Source organism: Poecilia reticulata, chromosome 1 (assembly GCF_904066995.2).
Source record: "Poecilia reticulata chromosome 1, P_reticulata-male-v2, whole genome shotgun sequence".
NCBI classification, from domain to species: domain Eukaryota; kingdom Metazoa; phylum Chordata; class Actinopteri; order Cyprinodontiformes; family Poeciliidae; genus Poecilia; species Poecilia reticulata.
In genome coordinates, this window is record NC_088830.1 from 7,836,035 (window position 1) to 7,857,194 (window position 21,160).

Below are 21,160 nucleotides of genomic sequence, written 5' to 3' on the forward strand. Positions count from 1 at the left end.
CCATGGTGGACTCTCCCAGCGCCATGAAGAAAACCTTCACGGTGCCGGAGATCAAGCCGCTGGACAAGTACGACTTCGCCCGGGCCAGGATGTGCGCCAGCGTCCGGTGGCTGCTGTCCAAGTCGTACGGCTCTGCAGGTACGGGCTCCCCCATCACCGGGGGCGCCTCTTGGGGTGGGGCGCTTTAATGCCTGATCCCGCTATAAATGGAGCTCTGAGTTGTTGTTGCTGTTGTTGTTCTTCTGGGGGGGGGAAACCGTGAGCATCTTTCCGCTCTGCGTCCTCCTTGGTGAAGAAGCCCGGACTGACGCTGCTCCTGCCGCCGCGGCCTACCGGCGTCTCCCCCACTCCCCCCTCGGTAGATGGGGCGCTGAACTGCTGCAAGGCTTTCAGCCAATTATTAGACGTGAAAATGAGGCTTGTCAGGAGGAAATTCCCCCCGTGGACCGTGATGCGTGAAGGAGCTGCACGGGCTGCAATGCAACAAAGCCCATTGTGAGAGTCAGTCCGTCAGGCCCGTGGAGCGTTTGTAATTTATTTATATTGAGTCAGTCCGAACAGAAGATGCTTTATTTCTGTCTGTCTCCGTTAGGAACCGGGTTTTGTGTGCTGCACATGGCTGTAAATGGGTCAGAGCTTCATAATTGTGTCAGTGTTACGCACGCACGCGGGGTTACTGCGGGAGCGCGTGCTGGTGTATAGTGAAGGTGACACTGTGAGAAAACGGAGTATTTATTTTTTATTTTTTTAAGGGAATATCTGCTACAAAAATCAATTACCATAAGTGCCAAAACCTCTATGGAGACAAATTTTTGACATCTGCATGTCGCGTTCATTTGATCTGCAAGATGCACGCGCGCAGAATAAAGCGCAGTCTGCTGCAGCCTCGTTTCATTCTGCCTTTCTGATGCTTGGATGACGTTTTTCTTCTTATCGATCAGTAACGTGGTATCGATCCGTCATTGGTTTTCATTTTAGGCTAATTTATTATCTGTCCATTCACCCGCCTCACCTGGAATATGATCGAAAATCAGTTTTTCTTTTCATATTTTTCATTTGATTCGTTTTTAAAATTTAATTCACTCAATAAATATGAATAGTATAACAAGTAAAAGAAATCATGAATGAACATTTTATTAGTATAAAAAGACAATTAACTATTCAGCTCAGAAGACTATTACAAAATACACAACTAAACCTGAGCTTATTCACCGCTAACCCTTCATCATAATGATTTTTCAAAGGCTCTTTTAAATGCAGAAACAGATTGTTTGTTTTATCTCGTTAAGATTGTTCCATACACTGACATCTTTAAATGAAACACGTTTTTTTGTCCTTTCTGAATCTAATGTTTTAGTTTAAGATATTAAACGAGCAATGCTGATGACAAGTTTAATATCACGATAAATCACGATATGAGCGTTTCATATCACTCGATGTCAATAATTTTGTCAATATCAATAACTGAAATATTGCCAAAATTGTGGCGTTGCCTTTCCTGTTTTATCCAGTTTTCTCTTCACACTGTTATTGTTTTTCATTTTGAAGCAGTTATGAGTAAAGGTGACAAAACCTGAAGCTGCTGCTACCCAAGTTACTCAATGCGTTGCTGCTAGGCAACCTACAGACAGACCGCCAACCAAGCTTACGTCACTGAGGTTGAGCTGCTAAAGCAGAATGCTGTGCCGCTATGTGTCGGAGCTCAGTGAACATTCTATATATTGAACATTGAATATTCTATCAGATGTATTATCTATTGATATTGATTGTGTGTCTATATTGTAACTGATTTCTTGTCCAGCCGAAATGAATATACAGTCCTTAGGCAAACTGGAGAGAGAACATTTTGATGCAATCACAAATTCTGTGTTATTCTGGGTGAGTATTTTTATTAAAATTGGTTAAATCCTGGCAGAGAAGCAGTTTTTCAGTATAGTCAGTTTAAATATGGTTATGATCAGAGCGCCTTCAGGAGCGTAATGTTAGCCTGCGTTATCTAAAATGGCAGTTTTAATGTGTGTTTGGGGTTATTGTGCTGTTTGACCAGTTAAGCGAAGGTTGAGCTAAAGGTTTTGGTAAAAGTCCTCATGTATCATTTCATAAGCCATGTGCAATTAGGGCTGTGTCATTTTTTCAATTACACGATATTGATCAATATTTCATTTCCCCAGGAAATATTGATTTTCCATCCATGAGTATTGATATATTAAATCCTACTTTGAGTTTTATATCAAATCCACGAGTTAAATGAGTTATTAAAAATGTCACGTATTAAAACAACCAGTTACAATTAATTAAATAATGAAATGAAATATATTAATTACATTATCTAATATAAGTGAATAAGACATGAAAAAGGTTACTTTTCTGCATAACCAAATACACAAAGCCAAACAACTAACACTTAAACAAAGCAAATGTATAACAAAAACAACATTTATTACACCAATATGACACCATCAGTTCATTTAATTTAATTAATTTAAAGTCCATGGAACAATGACAAAATCACTCTGTCCCCTTAAAATCATTCAGAAAATTGTATAAATGTATAGCATCAAGCCGTATTGTTTGCTGAATATCATGATATATATATCGTATTGTGAGCAGAATATCGCATATTGTATTGTATTGTATTGCTACAATACAATACAATTAGTGTATTGCTACAGCCTTATGTGTAATGCACCAGTACTACTGGCAGCAAAACATATCCTCAGTATGATGCTACCACCCCCATGCCTTACAGCGAGGTTAGTAAGTTAACCCTTGATTGATTCAAACACTCCGCTTGTTGAAGTGATCAAATAACATGTCTGACCATGAAAGCTTTTTTGGGTTCACTGGTGAAAGTGACAAATTCAAATTTGATGGGTTTTTTTTTTCTTTTTGTCTTGGCCAACATGACTTTATTTTTAAAAATCCCACTGCTGTTCCAGCAGCTTGGGCTGTTCTTGGACTTCAATTACCCAATTTTCTTTCATCTGAGGGTGACAGATTAGTGGGACAGCTGGTATTTGGGTGGATAAGCCTAAAATCTGCACATTATAGAAGCTAAACCTGAGGTTTGACCTAGCTGAGCTTTTCTTTTTCTGGCTTTGTCAGCTTGTGAATTAAAGACGTCCTTCGTTCATCATTGGTTGCTTGTGTCAGGGTCCAAACTCTGCTGAGTAACACGGTGATGTCACTGTATTTCTTCTCCATGTTTGGAGACCTGAGTGGTCTGGAGGAAAGATTGCGTAAATACTCGATCTCTCCTGGTGATTATGGGACCTTTTCGAGTAATTACGAGATCTTATCTCATTTCCAAGATCCGTAACTCGTTTCTTTATCCGTAATTATCGTTTCTTTGGTGAAATGCGATGCGCTTCAGCAGAAATGTGCGCTGATGGTGACATTAAAACACTCCTTAAGTTGCGGATCTAAAAATGAGAAAAGTAGACTTTCCCACAACATGGAATCTACAAATCAGTCCCTGCTGAGAATGAAAACGTGTTCGTTTTCCTACATGCGTGTTTTCATGCAATGCCTCAAAATGTAACTTATCACTTGTTAGTGTTGTTTACATCATGACCCCTGCTCTGCAGTCCCGTCTCATTGCCTCAGCCCTGATCGGGACAAATGGCTGCATGGTTTCCATGGCGACCAAAGGCCTTTTTTCCTCCCTGGAGCAGCAGAAAGAGCAAGACAGCATACTCCCCTCCCCTCCCCTCAGCGGATCGTGTCACTCAGCTGTAAAGTCCTGCTGATGAAGGGCCGCAGTCAGAGGATGAGGGGAAGGCGGGGCTTACATGAGGAACGCCACCCACATCAGGAAAGATCAAATCACTGCTTGGTCTCATTAGATATCATGTTCAGACACAAAACAACAGCTGTTTTGCAAGAGCTGCAGAGTCTGAGGTTTCATTTCCTTCCAGTTTTAAGGATCATCCAGAACAGGAATGTGGGTCAGCTGTGGAAGAGAGCATGAAAAGATCCACTCATACTGGTCTGATGACTGCTCTCTCTCTCTGCCTGTCTTATCAGAGTTGAGCTGTTCATGCACATGATGACATTATCCTCTCCTGACTTTACCATCACCTAATTCCCGCTGTCAGGAAAAACGCCTCTGGCTTTTTCCAGAACTTACTTTTTATCTTTCCTTTTCTTCTACATCCTCTAGCGCAGTAATGCTGCAGTTTCATGTGCACCAACCTGCAGCAGAGCCTCACCAGGGATTTCCTTATCAGAGAACAATGCAGAGTTGACCTTTTTTCTTTTTACGTCTCATATCTGCAGAAAGGTCAAACATTTCCTCTATCTGCACCAAACTGCTGGGCGTAAAATGAGAGATCAGTACCTTTATTTCAAATAGCTGTAATGATGATTTAATCATTTTTAATGAACTCGTTCAAATTTTTATGCTATCTTTCATTTTCAGGCACAAAGTATATCGTTCTCCTTAGTAGGCATGATGTCATCATCATTCAGCTTCAGCTTTATTTATCGGTTAGCTAACAAGGACAAAACAGGAGGTCTCTTGACTGAGATAAATCTTAATACATCAACAAATCCCCTCTTTTGTATAAAAATATATTCAGAATGAGTTTGTATTAGTTTGTGTGTCCACAGTTCCTTGAGCCAATGATATTTCATTGTATGTCTGTAAGAACCAGTAAATGAAATATGTTTCACCAAAAACATACTTTAATAATTCCCCAAAAAATTAGAAGAAGACCTTCCATCATTTCCCGTCTCTTTTCCCGGCACTGTATTGTGAACAGTCTGAATTTACATCATACTCTTAAAGTCATTGCGATCACTCAAATATTTCCTTAGACGTGTTTTATGAAGCCCAAATGTTTAGCCTATTCAAGAAAATGTTTTTGTCGCATCAGCTGTCTTGTTTTTTGCTTTTAACTAAAACAACTTAATGCGAGTATTCATAGTCCTTGAGCTTTTCCATATTTTGTCAATTTACAGCCACAAACATAAATATATTTCAATGGAATGTTATGTGAAAAACCAACAGAAAGTGGTGTAAAACTGTGAAGTGAAAAATAAATTATTTTTTTACTTTTTTAGGTTTTTACGAATAAAAAAATAAAACACCTTCCCTATTTTGCCGAGTTGCCTTCACATGTCGCCTGACCACCTGTGTGTAACCCAGGGGTCACCAACCTTTTTGAGCCTGGGAGCTACTTCACGGGTCCAGAGCAACACGAAGGGCTACTTTTCTTGGCTCAACCTTTATAACAATACATATGATTACATGCCGTCTAATAATATTAATGTTAGGGACTATTCACAATAGTTATCAGTAATTATTACCATGGCAGCTATGGTTAATTGCTATTATGTGATCAGAAGTTCTTAGTTCAGTTTTAAGTTTGATTCCCTTTCTTAGCTTTTCTGTGTGATTCAAAATTTCCCACAAGGGGCGACAGGGGGCCCGCAGGCACCACGTTGGTGGCCCCTGGTGTAACCTAATCTCAGTACAAATACAGCTGCTGAAAAGTCCAAGGCTTATGAATACCTTTGCAAGCCCCTGTAACCCTTGATCATCTTTTGATTAAGGATCCTAAATCTGACTATAAGCTTTTTCTATTTCAAAGTATTGCGTCCAGACGGACCATCTAACTCCAGGTTCTCTTTACGTTTCCAGAAAACGTACCAGTGGAGCTTCGGGAGCCGCTGTACAGGGACCAGTACGAAGAAGAGCACCTGAAGCCGTCTGTCGCCAAGCTGCTCCTTTCTCCAGAGATCTACTGTCGAACCCAGGCCCTGCTGGCTCAGGGACACAAGGGCCCCGCTCCGGCGTCGCAGGGGCCCCCGGCCGACAACTCGGCTCTGCTGCAGTTCCTCACCAAGAAAGGGTTCTGCCCGAAGGTGCAGGAGGCCGACATCACCGAGGAGGACCTGAGCAAGAACCCCATCAACACGGTGCGTCTGTGTGTGTGTGCTATGTTTCCAGTCAAGGGAAATAAAAAAAGGAAGAGTTGAATATATATTCATCCATTGTCTTTACACCCTTGACCCTTAGTGGGGTCAGGAGGGGTGCTGGTGCCCATCTCCAGCTAACGTTCTGGGCGAGAGGCAGGGTACACCCTGGACAGGTCGCCAGCCTGTCGCAGAAGTTGAATATATATTTATATATAATTATATTTATGTAAGCATTTACTGTTATAACGTCAACTGTATCAAAGTCAGCGTGTAACGTTGCATAATAGACCAGGGATGCGCGATATATCGGCGTTAACATCGGTATCGGCCGATATTAGTTGTAACTGAATATGTAACTGAATAAATATTCTCTCTTCTAATCCACATCTAGTGAAGTGAATCACTTAATGCAAATATTTTTATTTAATCATCCTGTAGAAATAAGTTTTCACTTTGACATTGGAGGGTTTTTTTGACATTAAAATTTTGTTGATCATCATCGATTTGTAAAAACAATAAGAGAGCAAAAACATAAATCAGTTTGCTGCCAGTGTTGGATCTGTTTCCCCTCGGTACTGATCAGATTGTCTCGCATCTGATCGATGCAGAAAGCGCATCTGGCCCTCATCGACTCGCTGATGTCACTGTCCGCCAAAGAGACGACCGAGCAGGTCAAGATGGCGGCTGAGGCGGAGCAGATCGGCGTCGGGGCGCCGTGGGAGAACGCTCTGCTGTTCTGGGTCAACCGGGTGAGGCTCCAGTACCAACCAGAGTTCTGGTTTCTGTCAGGATTTGTGGTTTAAACATCAAAGGTTTTATTGGTGATCATCTCAGCAGAACTTTAAGAGGATTTGTTTCAGTCAGCAAAGAGACAGTAGTTTTATATGAATGAAGAAGCTACAATATCTCAGATAAAGAAATATTTAAATTATTTTATTACCAAAAAAAGGAGAGAAAATGGACGGTTTTCTGTTAGGCTTCATCAAACCAACTTTTAAAAAAAACAACCTTTTTACACAGGTAAATGTTCATGACACTATGGAAGCCCATTTCTGCCATAAAAGAAAAAAATAAAAGTCAGACAGCATGTCATAATTATGAGTTTTTACGTGATAATTATGAGTTTTAGCATCATCATTATGAGTTTTAAAGTTGTACTTACAAGAATAAAAGTCATAACTATGAGATTTAAAGTTATAATTTCAACTTTCAAAGTCATAATTATGGGATAGAAAGTCAATGTTTCTCAAAGAAGGCTTGCTCCAGTACCTCATAATTATGACTTTGTATCTCACACTTATGATGTCATATCTCAGAATTATGACTTTGAATCTCATAGCTATGACTTCGAAAGTCTCAGTTATGACTTTATATCTCATACTTACAACTTTAAAATAAAAAATGCGACTTTGAATTGAATAATTATGACCGAAAATCTCAATTACGACTTTGTATCTCATAATTATATCTTATAATTTTGACTTTATATCTCATGATTATGACTTTTAAAGTCCACAATATGAATTTATATCTCATACTTTATAGTTGATCATAACAGCCCAGCTGGTAACAGGTGTTGTGTAAGGAAGACTGTAGTTGATTCCCTCATTGATTTTGCATTAATCCCTCATCCTCTGAAAGCACATGACAACAGTAGAAAGGAATGTCAACAAATAGATGGATGGATTTAAAGAATGCTCTTCTTATTTTGGTAATAACTTTGTGTTTGTTTCTCATGTGTTTTGCACTTTCAGTTGAACCAGAAGTTAAGAGAAAGCACAGAGGAAGAGGAGCTTCCCAAGTCACAAACATGCACCGATCTGCAGCCTGTTCAAGAATCGGTAAAAAAAACAAACAACAAAAGCATGTTCACAGATCAGTCGCATAATGCCTTCATTGGCCTTCCTCCGCTAACCTCAACCATCACCAAACACTGTTCTAACCACACTGTAGCTGCGTTTCCATTACAAATGTGTGCAAAACTTTGCAAATATTCCGCTAACATCAAAAAAACACAAATTCGCAATTGTGGTGTTTACATTAAGTGAGAAAACGCAATTAAAATCACACCTGAATAAGTTTCATCACGTCATAATAAGCCATGAAAAAACATATTGCGTCATCATTCGCCTGTCACTTCCTTTCGTCTTATTCTTCTCGGCAACATCTGGTTGTTGATCACGTGACTTGTGCGACTGGAAAAAAAAAGTTTTGCGAAAAGAAAAAAAACACTTAACCTAGCGCCAAAACGTATTACTTTTTTTTTAAATTGCCGTGTTTTTATTAAGCAAATTAGTTTTTGAAACGTCAAATTGCTCAGTTATATGGTCAATGGAAACGCAGCTCGTGTTGTCTACAGCTAACACCCGGCAAAAGCCATAATAAAAGCTCCTTACTATTGCTAACATTTAGCGACGATGCAGCTTCTAACTGCGGCTTCGGTCTGCTTGTGTCTTTTCTCCCCCTGTGCGCCTCTCTGTCTTTCTTTGCTTCCCGGCAGTGCCAGTCCAACCGCTGGTACTGGAAACTAGTCCCCGTAAGTGTCCTCCTCTCTTGTCCTCTTCGTGTCTCTGAAACTGTCCGTCTGCTGTGGCTGACCTTACTGTGCCTGCTGGAAATGTCGCACATATTTCTTATGTGTCCTCCTGGGAAATAGTTTTTTATTTTAATTTTTTGTGAAGGATCATTACAGTTAAAACATCCTCTGAGGAGTTAAAGGGAGCATTTGTTTGTGTTACGTGATTTGTAGGTGCTTTTTGTTACAAACTGATGCTTGTAAATGTGTTTCTGATGTCTACGTTCAATCATCGGATTGAGTCGAGGGAGAGAATGAGGGTGTTGGAAAGAGAAGATGGAGGTGCAATATAAGTAGTCATGCCCTCTGAACCTTTCCACATTTGTCATATTATAAACCCTTGAATCATTTTTGCCTCAGCTTTATAAATATATCCCACTTTGTATTGGCCTCTATCATTGGCCAAATGTGATTATGATGTGACAAAATGTGTAAAAGCTCCAAAAGTCTGAATACTTCCACATGTCCCAGTATCTACCTCTCTTCCTCCGCCTTCAGAGCAGAGCCATGTTGTGGTGTGGAGGTTTCCATAGTGACCGGCCCCCTTGTCATTTATGCCCGTTTCCCTCTCTCTGCCATCCCTCCCCATCCAGCATGCTATCGCTTTTTGTTTGAAGGAGTCGGGGAATAAGCCTGCTGTGGTAACGTATTACATCTCGCTCTTCTCTCACTCCCATCCGACTGACCCACCGATCCATCGCCACACCACTCACCTTCGACCCGACTGACTGACCTCTACGGTGGCCTTCAAGTGCAAATCACTTCGACAAACCACTAAACACGACTATACATTTAAAAACACAACCACATATTCCAAAACACAGCAACATTAACTAAGCACAAGCACAAATTAAGAAAACAGAACAACATTAGCCAAACAGAAGAAACTGGACGATCCCACTTCTGTCTTTAGAACAGTAAAATAATCTTTGTTTAGATAGACAGGAAGTCAGACACAGTGCTATGTTTTGCCCAGACTGTGAAAAAGAACAAGGCTGAGCTTCATATTATGTCCTGACTCAAAATATTCTTGGATACCTGTGGCTACGTTAGCATTCATATCTTCAACAAACGCACAAAACCCAGAATAACTGCTGGTCCTGAAGTTGAAAGTGGTGTCGTCCAATCAGAGGTTTCCTATTGGGACCTAGTTCTACTGTTTTGCTGATGTCGTTGTGTTTTGTAGTTTGTAATTTTGCTTAGTTCACTTTGTTTTTGAACTTGTAGTTGTGTTTAGCGAACCGTTGAAGTGGCCACCGTAGGATTTCGCACCAACAGCTGCTCCAACCCCGAGGTTGGGGACGGTTGGGATCTAAATCATCTGCTTTCAGCACTGCTCACTCCCACTCATGTTTCTGTGTTGGAAAGTCGTGCTAAAGGAGGCAGATCGTCGATGTTTGATGATGGAACATCTTCAACCTCCTCCAACAATGCGGCAGAAGTTACAGTCAATGCACTCAAAGTCATGTGACACCTTTTTCTTTCCGTTTGTCTCACCTGGACAATAAACCATCTAAGCAGTAACATTCACGGCTTTTTAATTTAATCTCAAAGACTTTAAACTACCAGAAGCGGTCCAACTTTTCTGTTTTCGTTGCATGGACGCTGGATAGCACATTCTTGTTTATCACGCACATTTTTCTAACCAAGGCTATTTTCATGACCGTTTCTTTTCATGATTAAGCTTTGCCCGGCAGCCATTTGGTTGGTGTATGTGTGTGTGTGTTTGTATTTATTAAATGCAGCTTGTGCTTTGTGTGGGATTTTCTTCTAACTGCAAATTGCCTGGCTTCACAGTTTGAGTCATTGCTTTTGGTTCTCATGCAATGGAAGGCTTGCGCTGCCTGGTTCATGTTTACAGGGTTCCTACCTTTAATTCCCACACGGCTGACGTTCTAGACTAAAGTATTTTTAACTCCGCACATTTTCAGAGTTCTATACTTTCCTGGAAATAACTTTAAACAAATTCCAAACTCTCCCAGACTACATGGGAACCCTGTACTTTATTTTGTTTGCTTCTTTTAAGCCTATTTCAAAGTTGTACTTGTATTTGTGCTCAACACAACTGTCTCCTGTCCTGTCTGAGCTCATCTTTCTGTGTCTGTTTGGGGAGCTCTTATTTTTTTAACTCCCTGTCTAAACATCTTTTGCTGTCCTGTGTTGTTCTCCTCTAGATTCGCTATAGAAAGGACAAAGTGCAGTCCAAGCTGACTCCCACTTTCCCTTTGGTTTCTGCGGTCAAAGATCTGTCTAACGGCTGCGCCATAGCTGCTGTTCTACACTACTACTGCCCCAGCCTGCTACCTCTAGAGGGTACTAACAAGAACATACACTGCAGTTAAAAGTCTAACAAATCAAAAAATAAGAGACTCGATCATGGTTTCTTGCAGTAACATAATCTTACAAGGAATGTTAAATGAAAAGGAAAAAAATAACATGTTGGAAAATCTGCTTCTTTTGGCCAAACATCAAACTAAGAAAGACAGGAAAACATACCGTTCAACTAAAACTTATGTGTTTATAGAAGTCAAGGAATGACAACAGGAAAATAGATATTGGCCAACATCTGATCATGCACACACTGCAAAAAGGCAAAAATATTCAAAGTATTATTGGTCTAAATTCTAGTGCAAAGGTCTTTGTTCACTTGAAATAAGACAAAATTAACTTACAGCAAGATATAGAAACTTGTTTTAAGTCAATAATTTCTTTAAGTTGACTAGTTCTGCTGGTAGATTATTCCACTTATTAAATAGATTAAATGTCATGTTACATCTGCTAACTAGTACTTTTTCATCAATATTAAAGAATTATTTACTTATAACAAGTTCCTATATCTAGCAGAAAAGTTACTTGTTAGTTTTGTCCTATTTCAAGTGCACCGGGATATTTGCACTAGAAAGCAGACAAAAATTACTCTGTAAGTTTTTGTTTTTGTCAGAGTAATAATGAAAAGGTTTAAAACGATTATAAATTCAACAGAATACATGAATTACCACCATAAAGCACACCTTCATGTGTTCCTGTCTGCTCTGGTTACAGATGTTTGTCTGAAGGACACCATGTCTGTGGCCGACAGCGTCTACAATCTGCAGCTGATCAAGGAGTTTTGTGAGAGCAACTTACAGAGCTGCTGCCCCCTGGCTGTGGAGGACCTGCTTTACGCTCCACCAGCGCTGCATGTAGGCATACAGATCTTTCACAGTGATGACGATATTGCTAGATATCAAATATAAAGCACTCTGCAAAGATCTTGTGTCATCTGTAATTTCTAATTATTTTGTTGCAAGCTAGCTCTCTTTTTGAATCTATGCTAGTTTCTAAGCTAGCAAATCCAGACTTTCCTTTAATCATTTAAAGAGGTATTGCTGTCTTTAAAAATTTTCTAACTGTTTCCACATTTTGGACTTTGGGTGCCTTTCCACTTATTCCTAGCTGCTGGCTATTTCCTCATTTATCTATTAATAAATCTGGAAAGTGGACTAGTGGAGGGCTAAGTCGACATCATAGTATAAAGAAATCAAAAATATTTGCACAGTGCTTTATAGATGGAAAGAGTGTAGATGTTCTCAAGTACATGTTTGTATGTACAAAAAGCCTCTTGGAGAACAACAGTCGGGTGGGATGTGGTCGACTTATTGCTTTTCAGACGCACCGGGATGGAGAAGAAATGATCACTTAGCGACCGCTAGTTAGCAATCAACATGAGACCTTAGCATATATAGGATTCAGTGGGAATGCTGTTTGTTGTGCTCTTTGGATAATGGCAATCAGCAGTATTTATCATTTGGCCCGACAGCATTGTAATAAATGGCAGTGTAACTATTTATTCGCCGCAGCTGAATATGATGAGCTTCATAGCAGAGCTTCTGGAGTGGTTTGAGGTGAAGAAGCCTGATTTTGTGAAGCCCACCCAACCCATTGACCTCACAGGTTAGTGCCTCCACCACGCCTCATTTGTTTTAATCATGGCTATGTGCGTTTTGGTAACACTCACCCTGTATTTGTTTGTGTATCTTCTAGATGTCTCAGGATTACTTGACTGTACAAGTCCTGTCAGCGGGAACAGCAACAGGTACCAGCTTCCTGTTAGACACACTTGATGTATTTGGTATTGGAAAACATTTCATTGCAAAATCATTTGCAATTGATAAAAACATAGAAGCGATATTTACTCTAAAATGACGGAAAACTAGTAGATACAATTGTATTAGACATGTACTTCTGCTATGGTTTGCTGAGACGTCCATTGTTAAAATAAAAGCTACAGTGAATGCTGTTTTACCTTTTACCTTTAAGTCAATTGGAGGTTCTTCATGTTCTAATTCTCTCAAGGCATTTCACGTGCGAATGTATAGCCGAGGATTTGGACTTCTCACATTTTGACATCTGTTGCTGTCATTTGCATAGATAGATTCTACAATGACATTTGGAGCAACTTGAAAAGAGAGTTTTGTAGATTAAAGTTAAATTCTGAGGTGTGAGTGAAGTCTAATTTGTGCTAAAAGGGAGTCAATGTAAAGGGATGATATTAAACTTTTTTTCTGTTTCAAGTTATTTAAGAGATGTTTTTCATGTTTGCTTGCCATCAGTAAATTTGTCTGTTAAACATAAACACTCAGAAATGCTAAAAGCTAAATAATTGGATGTCTCTAACTCTGTTATTTCTCTGGTAGTGGCTCTCCATCGTTCATCTTCAAACAGCCTTTTGTGCCCATCTCCTCCCCGGTGTCTCCAGGTATGATAATCTACACTTTGCATCCCAGCAGCATTGTACACTTTCTTACACTTTCATTGATTGTGTTCAACAACCCTTCGCAGAAAACAAGAGCTGGACAAAGAAACAAATCACGTACGTAAACACAAAAGCTTCTTGTTTTAGTATTGTAAACGTGTCGTATTCGTATTTTAATTTCTTTACTCTTCTTATGTTGGCTTCTGTGGTTTCTGCTTCTCAAACGCTCGTTGGCATCCATCTCTGTGTCATCACCCACCACTCTGCAGTCGTCCTCTGTCAGCAGTGACTTTCAGCATCCCATTCGGCCTGGACAGTGATGTTGACATTGTCATGGGAAACCCAATAGATTCTGTCTTTCGCTCTGTCAGCACCGACAACCTCGCCACGGGCATCCCGGCTCTGAGCTCACCAGCAGCGGCAGCAGGGATGACTCGCGTCCCCTTTAGCCCTCCGGAGGACCTGAGCCACCTGGTCAGCGCCTCGGCCCCATCACAGCGTTCCTCCTGGGTCCCCTATGCACAAACGGCACCGTTGGGAGAGCTGCCGACCATCGAGGAGGCCCGGCAGGTGGTTCACATACCCGGTGGAAAAGACAGGAAGAAGGGAAGATCGACTGAGAAGAGTGGACGAGATGGGTTTACAAGCCGGCCGGAGCCAAGGCTGTGCCCAGAGGGAGCTCCTGCAGGGTTCTTTCTGCACTCCCCTGAAGAGGACGGCCCCCTGCTCAGCAGCTCGGCTCCCTGTCGCTCTGGCGTCCAGTACCGACCGGTCAGAGGGGATGCCGGGAGTGCTGAAAGACCAGGTCGGAGAGAGAGATCAAGAAAGCACTCTGATATGTCGCGTGACGATGACTCCGTCTTGAGAGATGGCAGCATTGACTCATCCGAAGCATCGGATGACGCTCCCAGAAACGCCCCCGGGAATATTCGGCCGTCTGCCGGCAGAGAGAGTCACAGCAACAGCAGCCCACGCATGACGAGCTTTGCCGAGCGCCGGGACAACAGACGGAGACACCCCGCCACTCCCGGGGAAGAGTTGACTTCTGCTCCGACCCCAACGACCCCAACCCCAGGCACGCCATACACTCCCTCCACACCAGTGTCCAGTCAGCAGGGGAGTCCGGGTCCCAGAGGGTCAGAGCTGGGCTCTGAAGCCTGGGAGCTGGGTGCCCGACTTGAAGAGAAGCGCAAAAATATCGAGGCCCAAAAGAGACGCATCGAAGCTATTTTTGCGAGGCACAGGCAGAGGCTTGGAAAAAATGCTTTCCTTCAGCTGAAAAGAGAGCAAGGCGAGGGGGGAGTGGAGGGTGCAGAGGAGGATGGCTTGACCCTTGAGGAGCGTCTGACTCGAATGGAGGAGCAACTGAAACAGGAGGAGGAGAAGGAGACGGAGAAAGACAAGCTGCCCGTTTCCAACTCTCCTCGTTTGGAGAAACAGGTCACCTTCTCTGTGGACAGTAAGAAAGCAGGCGAGAAAGAAAAAGGAGCAGAGACGGGAGAAAAAAAAGGCACAGAGAAAGGAGGGGAGGGTGTCATCGTGGAATACAATGAGGTGGTGCAGAAGTTGAGTGAAGCCCTGCAGTCTCTCCAAAAAGACATGCAGAAACTTACGGAACAGCAGCAGCAGCTCATGAGTAACCAAAGACCTAGGAATATGCCCAAAACCACCCCACGAAGTAGCTCCAAAACTCCACCTCACACACCAACAAAGACGCCACCAAGAACACCGACCAGGACTCCCTCCAGGGGCGCCACTAAGGCCTGGGTGATCCCTTCTGCTTCCAACACCCCTCCTGCCTCCTCCCCATCCCGCCGCTCCCACCTTCCTTCCTCCTCCGCCTCTCCCAAGGCGGTCATCTCCAGCTCATGCCCAGCGCCTCGAACTAAGCTCCACTTCTCCTCCTCTCCTCGCAGCCCCAAACACAGCACCCGTCCTCACCACCACCAGCCCCACCCACGGCCCTCTGAGCTCAAGTTCCCTCCGCTCAACCGCGTTTTGACGCCAACCCAGAACGTGGACACCATCCCGCACCTGCGCCGTGTCTCTCCCAGCAAGTGTCAAGTCCAGACATCGTCTTCCTTCCGCATCGGCGGACCTCGGACCCCTCAGGAGCCTCCTCAGCCCACTCAGCAGCAGCCGCCGCCTCCTGACGAGAGCACCTCAGACACGGGCTCGAGTGAGACGCCCACCCAGTTCAGCCTGGAGCTGGAGCAGGAGGACTCCGAGTCCGTCGGGGCACTGCCGGTCTTGCCTCAGTTCAGGCAAGAGAGGCCGAGGGCTGCCGGAGGCAGCAGCTCCGGTGCTCCTTCCGAGTGCTCATTTGAGAGCGACACGCTGTCCCTTTCTGCTGCGTTCAGCGCAGGAGGTGAAGGAGAAAGAGACGACGTACCTATGCAGCCCTGCAGCCTGATTGAGGTGTCCCTGTCATCTGTTGGGGGGCCAGAAGGGGGCAGCGATGAACCGACTGATGAGGGCCAGGAGTTTTCCTCTGATTCCATGAGTGACCACACAGAATCTGCTGCAGAGGCTGCAAGAGGACCAGTTCCTCAACAGCAAGAAGCAACAAACCTACTTAATCGAGCTGCAGAGGGCAGCGATGGGCCAGAAGCACAAACAGAACCAGCAGAGGAGCGCAGTGGATTCACCAAGGCAGCAGAGCCAGGTGGGGAGAAGAAAGAAGAACATGGGACAAGAGGAGGAGTCGGATTCTTCTTTAAGGTTAGTGTTTAAAATGCTGCACAGCAACAAAATCACAGCAGTTCAGCATATCTGAAAGCTCAGGAACAAATGTAGTTTTCTAAAACGCTCTGCTTTTCAGCGTTTCCCTGAGTCCCTGTGTAGTCGCTACATGTACAGAGTTTGTTTAGGTATTTTCCAAACATGAATGAGAACGGAAAAACAAAACGTATAATTTGTAGTTCCCTATTTCATAAAGCATATGATAGACCAACTCAGACTGATTCATAACCATAAGGTGGAAGGAAATGAAACTTGATTTTCAACATTTTGTTTTACAAATAAAACTCTGAAAAGATGCTGGTAACTAAAATCCAGTGCAACCAACCAGTGACTAATTTAATCTCAGTATAAAGAAAACTATTTAATTCAATTCGGTTATTTTTATATAGCACCATTTCACAATAAATGTCGCCTCGAGGCACTTTGCAAAAAAAGTCATTTCAGTTCAATCACACATATATTCCAGTTGATCCTAATTATCAAAGAGTGCATTGAGCTCAATGAATTATTAAAACTACAAAGTATTTCTCAGTGCAGACGGTTGTAAATGGCCTATTATAGGAGTACTGTTGTGATGTTGTGCAGAAAGCAGGGAGCAGGAAAGAGCGGGAGCTTCTTAAAGAGACAGAGGCCCAGTTTCAAGGCGACAAATTTCAAAATCAAATTTCTTTGAAGTCATGTTTGATATTTATAACATTTTTATAATGACTAAAGTTAACAAAGTTACTTGATTTGCTATCAAATGGCACTATGAGTCTAGAAAATACATAACACCGCCCCTTCAAGGCTCCTGGTTTTCCGTTAAAGATTTTTGCATTTTGCCCGTTTTAGGACTTTGCCAGTTACGTGGATGATGGTGCATTTGTGTGTTTGCAGGAGGATGTGCACAGTGAAGGGGAGATGGCTCAGCGGAGAGCTCTGCTGTTAGAAAGACAACAGAAGAGAGCAGAGGAGCTGAAACGGAGGAGACAATGGCATGAGCAGGAGAGAGAAAACAGGTGGACCCTCTGCAGACTTTCTGTTATTTAAATGCTTCAAGTCAAGCCGCTAACGTGACGTAAACCTTCTTCCTTCTGGTCCTCAGACCAGCATCCTCTGAAAGAAGAGCGGCGTCGCCCTCCAACACCTCGCCGTCCCCCACCCCTCCTGCCACCCCAGCACGCCGAGGCGACTTCACGCGAGGGGAGTACGAGCGGCGGCAGCAGCTGAGAATCATGGAGGACCTGGACAAAGTCCTGAAGCAGAAAACGACCAACCACCCGGGTCGGACGGCCACGAAGAAAACCCGCTCACGGCCTCGCAGCATGACCCGGGAGGAAACCAAGCTGTCTCTGAGTCCGGCCAAAGGAGCTGCTGGTAAAATAAGAAAGAAGATGAAGGAGGAGAAAAAAAAATTAGGTAGCAGCATGTGTCAATAGTTAGAACTGACTGAACTTTTGTCTCCTCAGGCTCTCAGCTGACGAAGGTCTACTCACACTCCTCGCTAAACCTTGCAGCTACAGATGAGCCTGGAAACAATAACGACTCCACGAAGAAAGCCCAGAGGTACGCCGCCGTGTCGGACGGTGCTTTACATCTTTTTCTCAGAATAAAACCCAATGTTCTAACATCTCTATTTCAAGCACACACAAAAAAAGTAGAAATGTTGATTTTTGTTACTCAAACTTAAGAGATTCGGTCTTGGAATGTTATTGGACAGGAAATTTGCATATAATTTCTACCAACAGGGTCACAAACTATCACAACTTGAAAAATCTTGGCTAAGAACATCTCTGCAATTTACTGTATAAAATTATTCAAAAAGAAAGTACATATAATGTATTTTGAACTTTTTCAGCTCAAAACTTTCCACATTTTTTCTAGAAAATCCTGCTTTTTTTCTGTAAATTTATTCCTCTTTTTTCTATCAACAATGGCCCCAACACATAACTTACAATACTGCTGTAAATACATCGGATTTAGCAAAACGCCACTTTCCATATTCAATAATGAGGGAACATTTGCAGCTGAGGCCTCTCCCTCCCCGGGTCTCGGTCCTCCAGATGAATCGGGTCATATAGTGAGACCAAGGCTCAGCGTTGTGCTGTTTGTGTTCCCTCCAGCAGCCGTGTTGATTCACCTTCACGATGTGTGACGCCAAGCAGACCCATAAATCAGAACGGAGACAAAGACTGGGAGTCTGGCTCCAACGGGACCTCGCCTGCCCCAGAATACACAGGTACAGCACTAAACGGTGCAGAGGTGCTTTCAGTGTTGTAAGGAATATTAGCACCATGTCAGAGTCTCCTGCTGGTAAATGTGAATCAATCACTATTCCTTCCAAGGAAACAATTCCTGTCGTTTATATTGATCAGTTCTGTTGTTGGTCAAATCAGAGATAAAGTAGATGTCACCTAAAGATGTTGATAAAGTCGTCTACTTTTCCCATCTGAATGTAAATCTATAAAATAATAAATTGACATGACATCAGTTGTTGAGGCTGGCGGTAAAGTACAAACAAAATACTCCTACTGATATGAATAAAAAAGAAAAACTGTAGATAGATCTTAGTGAGCGAAGGAGAAAGTAAAAGGTGGAAACGTCATGTGCTTGAGTGCCGTAATTTTCAGATTTTGCTCATGGCTTTCTGTTTTTCAGGTCCAAAACTCTTTAAAGAGCCAAGCTTCAAGTCTAATAAGTTCATTATTCACAACGCTTTGTCGCGCTGCTGCCTGGCTGGAAAGGTGAACGAGTCACAGAAAAACAAGATAGTCGAGGTGGGGGGTTTCATTTCTTCTTCCTTTTAATTTACAGAAACTCTTCAGATGGTGTGTAAAAATCGTAATTAAAAATGTTAATTTCTTCACTCTGCTGCTCCTCCAGGAAATGGAGAAGAGCACCGCCAACCACTTCCTCATTCTCTTCCGCGACTCCAACTGTCAGTTCAGGGGCGTTTACACCATGAACCCCGACACCCAGGAGCTGGTGCGGCTGGCGGGCGTGGGGCCGCGCTCCGTCAGCTCCGGCCAGGTGGAGTCCATCTTCAAATACAGCTCTGACAGGAAGCAGTTCAGCTCCATCCCATCAAAAACCATGGGGATGAGCGTTGATGCCTTCACCATCCCCAGCCAGCTGTGGCAGGGCGGCGGTGGCGGCGGCGGAACGGGAGGCAGCGGCGGCAGCAGGAGGGCTAGCGTCACCAAGAAGGTGGCCGTCTCCAAGTGAGGACGGCTGTTCTTAGATTATTACAGTGAAAAAGCTATTCGGATATTTATGCGAACACAGATGGATCCTCGTGTGTTAGATTTGTTTTTTTTTAAGTACAAAAAAAAAAAACTTCTATTCCCTTTACATCTTTAAAAATGTCCACTGTGCAAATATAGCAGAACAGAAACATATTCTAAAGGAGGAAGTGGAGCATTTCTTTTAAAAAGGTTGCTGATTTACTCAATTTATACCCATTAATTGTTTGAAGTTCAAACTCGAGCTTTTCTGTTGAAAGAAAATACGAAACTTTTTGATTTGCACATTAAAAAAACAAAACTTTTGGATAGTTCCTGTTTCTCTTGGCCTCAGAAAATGCCTTTGAAGACAGATCGACTGACTGAACTTTTGATTTTTTTATTTATTTACTTATTTTTTTACTTTGATGTTAACTCTCCCAGTACCTGTTGCCATGTGGATGAAAGCACATTAAATAGCCATAAACAAGGGATGCAGAGATGAAGGAGGATGCCGTTCGGATGTTATTTATTTCTGGCAGTTTTCATAACTGCAGCATGAATGGTTCTTTACTCTATGTGGTGAAACGATATCACAATGTAAGCTTGTGATTTAATGAAACTTACCATGTGTGAGCATTAGATGCTGATTTAAAATAATGTTTTTGTACAGTAAATTTTCAGCATAATACTGAATGATGTGCGAGAGGAACCTGGACTGTCGTGCTCTCGGGTGGAGATGAGTGCTGATAGCCGACAAATAAATACAAACTTGGATCTGAGTGGATTACTTAATTAAATTTTTTTTATTTCAGAAATGTGCATGATGCATTGTGAACACTATAATAAATCTCAAAAGGAGAAACCAAAACTGAGTTTGAGTAAAGGAAAGCTAGCTACATCCCTTGAATGATTCGTGCAATTTTTTGTTACATTTCCTAGAGTTAAGGACCTACTTGTATCTAAAAAGTTTGAATAGTGCATTAAAATGCAGTAATTCCTCCCAGTCACCTGATTATTGTGGCTGACAGGCAAAAACCTAGAATTTAGTATCTCAGAAAATTAGAATACTGTGGAAAAAAGACATTAATGGAAACTCATGGTGTCACACCCTAATCAGCTAATTAACAAAACGACTGCAAAGGTTTTCCTCAGCCTTAAAAATGTCTCTGATTGGCTAAACAGCCACTGTCTTTTCATTAAATGTTCACAGAACATTATTTTCTCCAAATGTAAAAAAAAAAAAAAAACACATTTCGTAACTGCTGTGTTTTCATTAACTTAGAAACGCAATTAAAATCACACCTGTATAGGTCTGTTCACACTATAAGTTATTAAAAAACATGCAGCGCCATCATCCTCCTACCACTTCCTGTCGTCTTCTTCGTCTTTTCCGCGTGTACGAACATCCAGGTGCTAATCACATGACTTGCATGATGTAAATAAGTGTTTCCGTTGCAGTTTTACGAAATAAACTAACTTCGATACAGCTGAAAAACCCCATTTGAGTGTGTTGACATGTATACTTTTCATTAGCTTGATATTTAGACTTAAAGGATCCGTTTTTGATTGGCCCAAAATAATGTTCTAATTTTCTGACACCGATTTTGAGGTTTTCTTTCTTTACCTGTAGTCATTAAAAATACAAAAAATGAAAGCTTGAAATATTTTTACTTCAATTGCAAATGGCCTAAAGTAGCTTCTAAGCTAGCATGAATTTCCTTCTAGCAGAGCCAGAGCCATTGAATCTGTATGCTAAAGCATACTAAGCTAGTCGTTTCTGAAGTTTTGCCCACATTTATTTGCTATTCTCTCCTTCCACACATTTACTAACGTCACACTGCATTCACACTTAAAGTGCCTGCACTTACAGCTAACTAGTCATTGTTAGTACGTCACTACAGCCCTCTTCAAGCTTCTTGTTTTCAGATTGTTGGAAAAAACTGAGGCCAATTGAGTGAAGCTGATGAGATGTATAACTGATTC

At 42.2% G+C, this 21,160-nt stretch overlaps 1 protein-coding gene across 3 annotated transcripts; it reads left to right on the forward strand.

Moving 5' to 3' along the window:
• The first annotated feature begins 2 nt into the window (after positions 1-2).
• Positions 3-20,075, forward strand: LOC103474479 (calmodulin-regulated spectrin-associated protein 3-like). 3 transcript variants are annotated; one of them, XM_008425530.3, is made up of 19 exons: positions 3-138; positions 5,645-5,922; positions 6,531-6,671; positions 7,677-7,763; positions 8,423-8,458; positions 9,091-9,138; positions 10,672-10,810; positions 11,540-11,679; positions 12,337-12,430; positions 12,521-12,572; positions 13,174-13,235; positions 13,319-13,349; positions 13,502-15,953; positions 16,851-16,972; positions 17,059-17,330; positions 17,423-17,519; positions 18,077-18,192; positions 18,612-18,730; positions 18,837-20,075. In XM_008425530.3, the coding sequence occupies exons 1-19, from the start codon at positions 3-5 to the stop codon at positions 19,176-19,178; spliced, it is 4,764 nt and encodes a 1,587-aa protein (XP_008423752.2). In that variant the 3' UTR covers positions 19,179-20,075. The 3 variants fall into 3 exon arrangements, with proteins under 3 accessions (XP_008423752.2, XP_008423838.2, XP_008424316.2); XM_008425616.3 differs by having other exon boundaries at positions 18,080-18,192; XM_008426094.3 differs by lacking the exon at positions 9,091-9,138 and having other exon boundaries at positions 18,080-18,192.
• Positions 20,076-21,160: the final 1,085 nt, after the last annotated feature.